Consider the following 6,000-nt stretch of genomic DNA (forward strand, 5'->3'; position numbering starts at 1 on the left):
ACTCACGTACCATAATAAGCCAATAAGGCCTGTTGCAGGCGGGCAACTCCGATCCATATAATAGTAATAATATATATAAAGCCAACATGGCCTGCTACAGCGTGCAGCCCGATCCCAAAAATATCCTCACAATTAGGCCCTCGGCCTCACTCTGTCATAAACCTCTCAAGCCACTAGGGCATTTCAGTGAAAACAGGGTATTCAACCCAAAACAACATTTATATGCATCAAAATCGAGTAATAAAAACTGAGTTATGCAATAAACAGGTATAACCATGATCGAGTATAGATTTTCAATCGAAAACAGTGAGAGGATAGTAAGAAAAGGCCCCTAAGGGTCCACACAGCACTGGCACAAGGCCCAAAATATGGCATTCAACCCAATTTACAGAAACTCTTTCTAAAACATATAAGTATCATTTAGTTTTAACAAAATATGCAACTTTACAGTTGCTACGGGACGGACCAAGTCACAATCCCCAACAGTGTACGCCCACATGCCCATCACCTAGCATGTGCGTCACTTCAAAATAGTAGAATGATACGAAATCCAAGGTTTCATACCCTCAGGACTAGATTTACAATCGTTACTTACCTCAAATCGATCAAGTCCCTACTTCGCGATGCTCTTGCCCCTCATTCGGCCTCTAAATGCTCTGAATCTATTCACAATCAATACAATACCATCAATAAATGCTAATGGAATGAATTCCACAAGAAAAACTATCAAATTAACCCAAAACTCAAAATTGGCTCAAATCCGACCCCCGGACCCATGTCTCGGAATCGGATAAAAGTCACAAATTACAAACACACATTCACTCATGAATCCAACCATACTAGTTTCACTCAAATCCGACTTCGAATTGACATTCAAATCCCAAGAATTCATTTTATGAAGTTTCTATAATTTTCCCCAAAATTTCACCTCAAAGTACTAATCAGATGATGAAATCATTGATATATTCATATATATTAACCAAATTCGAGTAAGAATCACTTACCCCGATGAATTTCTTGAAAAATCTATGGGTAACATTTGCCACAAACCGAGCTCCCTAGGTCCAAAATGTGAAATAATTCCCTAAACCCCGTTTATAAAGTGCACCTCTGGCCTCCCACTTCGCGGTCCGCGAAACTTTGAGCGCGGCCGTGCTTTTGGTGGCTCCACTGCCAGGCTTTAGTATTTTGGTCGTAACTTTCTATACAGATGTCCAAATAATGACTTCTTTACCTTTCTAGAAACTAGACACGAAGGGATACAACTTTCGTTTTTGAATCATCTCAAAATTGCTTGTATATCAAAAAATATAGGCTTCCGAAGTCGGACCAGCGTATCTGCAAAACTTTCAAGCGCGGTCCGCGAAATTCAGCTGTGGTCCGCAAAATTCGAAGCGCCTCCACGAAATGCTGCTGCGGTCCGCAAAATTTAAAGCACCAGAACCATACTTGAGTTCCGGAAATGCCCGGACTCGCTCAAAACTCACCCGAAACTCACCTGAGGCTCCCGGGACCTCAACCAAACATACCAACCAATCCTAAAATACCATACTAACTTAGTCGAACCTTCGAAATACTCAAAACAACATCAAAACACCAAATTACCCTCGGATTCAAGCCTAAGAACTTCTAAACTTCCAAATTCGACAACTGATGCTGAAACTAACCAAACTACGTCCGAATGACCTCAAATTTTGTACACACATCACAAATGACACTACAAACCTACTCCAACTTCCGGAATTCCATTCCGACCCCGATATCAAATTTTTCACTACCGACCAAAAATTGCCAAATTTCCAATTTCGCCAATTCAAGCCAAATTCTACCACGAACCTCCAAATTACATTTCGGACGCGCTCCTAAGTCCAAAATTACCTAACGAAGCTAATGGAACCATCAGAATTCCAATCCGAGGTCAAATGCTAAAAAGTCAAACTTGGTCAACTCTCCTAATTTAAAGCTTCAACAATGAAATTCTTTCATTCAATTCGATTCCGAAATACCTGCAAACCAAAACCGATGATTCACACAAGTCAAAGTACATCATACGTAGCTACTCATGGCATCAAACAACCGAGCAAAGTGCAAATATTCAAAACGAATGGTCGAGTCGTTACATCATCCCCCACTTAAACATAAGTTCATCCTCGAACGTGCCAGAGTTGTTCCAAAAGCCATCAAATCGCTGAGTTACTTCCCCATGCACATACCCGGGGGTGATCCCACGTCACCCTATCCCATACATGTTTGATAGCACATCATAACTGAAATTTCTCAATTCAACCTAGCCCACAAGCCTTCGAATCAAATTTCCAACATCCAAAATTTCCTATAAGATCAGAAGCTCGCATCTACATACCGTATAAGTCTGAACAAGCTGTACCAAAAGTTGTAACCATAACTCAAATACTCAAATTCAAATACCGCATAGCTCGAATGCTCGAAGCAATGATTTCTAATCACAGTATCAGCTCAAATCCACCCAGTGCCGGTAATAAATCTCATATCAGACAAAACCTCGTTCTAAAACCTTCGTACACTGCTGATGATGAAGAAACATACCGAATTCCTAACCATTCATTAGACCAATAGGTCATGGAGCTCCCGTTCATTCTACAAGAACTATAACTAATTTCAAAGCCGACTTCCAATATTATCCTCCCAATTATACCACAATCAAATCCGATAGCATCCATTCTAGGCCCATTGACCTCATCTCATCCAACACAACCACTCTAGTGACATGACATATCAATACAATCTAAAGCCACAACCCGTGCAATCTCTGCACCAGATAGCAACATTCCAAATGTACCCAATCGTAGCAATGACCCAAAGTGAAGAACCGTTCCACAAGCTCGACGGGTACCACCCGACGCAATGCTAAGAACCCATCACACACCGCAAAACCATAACACATGAATCTTACACAAAGGATCATATTTCCACATAACTCTGCTGCAATTCGCGACCATATCCAAATACGGGTACATATGAAACACCTCAAGCCACCCCTGCTAAAATCAATAACCATGCGCAATTCGACATCAAGTACCCCAAGTGCATTACCATAACCACAGAGAAGCAAACGACACCATGCCACACAAAACCCGAAAGAACATGACCAATACGCCATCAACCAAGCAATATCCAATATTATTCTCACTCAAATTTCGCTATAAGGCCACAATAGAACTGCACCATATGTGCATGTAACCAACAAATCACAACTCCTCGTAGTATAGAAGAGTAACTCACAAATTATTTCAGAACACGAATAAGCTTCACATCAACCAAATGGTACATCCTTCAACAATAGCAGTATAGAGCCAACCAATCCGGCTCGGTATAGAATACACATCCTAATAGGGCCTACCAATGGGCCCCAAATCAACTCTGATCAGCCACCAATAGATAAATAACCTCTGAAAGTCCACAATGACTGAATCATAACACATTCTATTATCTGGCTAGCTCCGGCCACAACTTCACAGTCCACAACCATGAAATAATCTGCTCTTGAGAATTCCCAATCTTCAATTCCATAGAACACATGAATCACCATATTTGATTTCACCTCCACCGCCCGAATGCCTAACACCTCTCTCATACACAATCATCCCACGAGAAAACTTTAAAAATTCTTCCGTGCCACCCGGCAAAAATTTGAATATTAGCAGTAGATCAACCGGGAGAGTGCCACAATACCAACAAAGTACCCATATATATCAAAACACACAGCCCCTTCTGAAATATACACTCTCATTAAGCCATACCAAATAGTAATATCATTTACCTAGTCATCTGAAACCGTCCATGTTGCCTAAGAATTTATGTCCTTCCCTTCAAAACTGAATTGTGACCTTGTACATGTAAATCCCTATGACCTTGTACATGTAAATCCTATTCCCGCACAACACACCACATCTATTATGCCATCATGTGACAAGCATGAGAATTCCATTATCAACTCTAAGTCACTAGCAAATTACATACCTTATTAGTCAGAAACCTCTTTCTTGTTTCTTTTATTGAGATTAGTATTTAATTGAATCGAAGTATTAACAGTATTGTGCACGCTGTCTCCGCATTAGTTGACTAGGTCTGAGGAGTAGTCGACTAGAAATTTAAAAAGGCTACAATTCACCCCCCTCCCCCCCGTACTTTCAATTGGTATCATAGTAGGTCTCACATTTTTACTTTTGCTTAATAGCAAGTGAGCAAAGATCATGTCAGCACACACAGTAATCAGAACCTTACTCTAAGAGGGGACTTCTACATTAAGACCACCATACTTCAACGGACAGTATTACACTCACTGAAAAGTTTGAATGAAAGCTTTCATCAAATCTTATGATGTCAAAGTATGGCGAGTCATCAAGAAGGGTGACTTTCCTCTCCTACAGTCTAAACCAGAAAAGAAACCAGAAGGACAGGTATCTACTGAAATCCTTAATATTGATGGTTATATTGATGAGCATATGGATATTGTGCATACAATTCAAAGGCAAAAAATCTATTATACAATGCTAATAAGCGGAGAAGAATTTGAGAAAATTTCAAGTTGTGACATAGTTAAAGAAATATGGGATAAACTGGAAGTTACCTATGAAGGTACCGGTAAAGTAAAAGAGACAAGGATAAACCTTCTGATTCGTGATTATGAGTTATTTCAAATGAAGAATGATGAATCCATTGAAGACATGTTTGGCCAATTTAGTAAAATAGTTGGAGATCTAAAATCCTTTGGAAGACCATATTCAAGTGGTGAGCAAGTCAGAAAAATTCTAAGAAGTCTACCCACTTTATGGCAACCAAAAGTTAATACTCTTGAATACAGAGATCTCGAAAAACTATTATATGATGAACTTCGTGGAGACCTTATAGCCTTTGAGCAAACCTATCTCAAAAATCATAGACATGAAGAGAAGAAAAAGAGTGTTGCCTCTAAATCAACTATTGCTGAGTCTGAAGGTGAAGACGAAGAAGAAGGAGACAAACATCAAGATGATATTGCATTATTTTCTAGAGTTGTCTCTAACACGACGCAAAGAAGCAAGAATAATAGAAGCGGTAAATCAAGTTCTAGAAAAGGTAATGAAATAAGTGAGCAGAAAAATAATGATAGAAAATGCTATGAATGCGGAAATTATGGTCACATCCAAGCCAACTGTCCAGAATTAAAAAAGAAACTATCCAAGGGAAATCGGAAGAGAAAATCTTCCACCGTAAGGAGTGATGAATATATGCCAGATAAAGATCATAGTGGAGCGGTCAACCTTTGTTTCATGGCATGAAGTGAAACAAGTGAGAAAAAAAATCTTTTGGTATCTAGAGTGATGAAGATATATCAAACAATAATCATGAGGAATCTACAAGAAACTGCTTCATGGCCCCAAGTGAAATAAGTGAGGTAAGATTGCATGACTGTGATAAATGTAATGAACTTTGAAATATTATAGAACATGCTTTAAAAGATATGAGAAAAATTCTTGATGAACTCAAGAAGACTAAACGGGAGAAGAAGAACTGGGAGACCCAACTTGAACAATATAACAAGTTGAAAATGGAAAAGGAAGAGTGGAATATTCTACTCGAAGGTTATCAGGTTGAAAATGACTTACTTCAAGAAGAAAATGCGGAACTTCGCAAACAAATGAATAGTTTGCACAAATCTTCCCGTCATCATTTTGATCGATCGAACAAGTGGGCTCATTTTCTTAATAACTTCAAGTTGACTGGCAAGGGATCTACGAGTAGACGCCCTACTTCAAACAAGTCGACTCAGAAAAGTTTTAAGTCGACTAAGGCACCTGCTGGTAAATACTCTACTTCTTTTGTTACATGTCACTACTGTAGTAATTTTGGACATAAGGTATTTGCATGTAATTATGCTAAAAGTCATGTTAGATCAAAAATTATTTGGAGACCTAAACAGTTACATATATCTCCAATTATACAAGCTACTAACCATGAAGGGCCCAAAAAGTTTTGGGT

The 6,000-nt window shown here is 39.0% G+C and overlaps 1 protein-coding gene across 1 annotated transcript; it reads left to right on the forward strand.

Moving 5' to 3' along the window:
- The first annotated feature begins 4,334 nt into the window (after positions 1-4,334).
- Positions 4,335-5,300, forward strand: LOC142178030 (uncharacterized). The gene has a single exon (XM_075247349.1). It carries the CDS (start codon positions 4,335-4,337, stop codon positions 5,298-5,300), a length of 966 nt encoding a protein of 321 aa, XP_075103450.1.
- Positions 5,301-6,000: the final 700 nt, after the last annotated feature.

The sequence above is a fragment of the Nicotiana tabacum genome, chromosome 24 (assembly GCF_000715075.1).
Source record: "Nicotiana tabacum cultivar K326 chromosome 24, ASM71507v2, whole genome shotgun sequence".
Lineage (NCBI taxonomy): Eukaryota > Viridiplantae > Streptophyta > Magnoliopsida > Solanales > Solanaceae > Nicotiana > Nicotiana tabacum.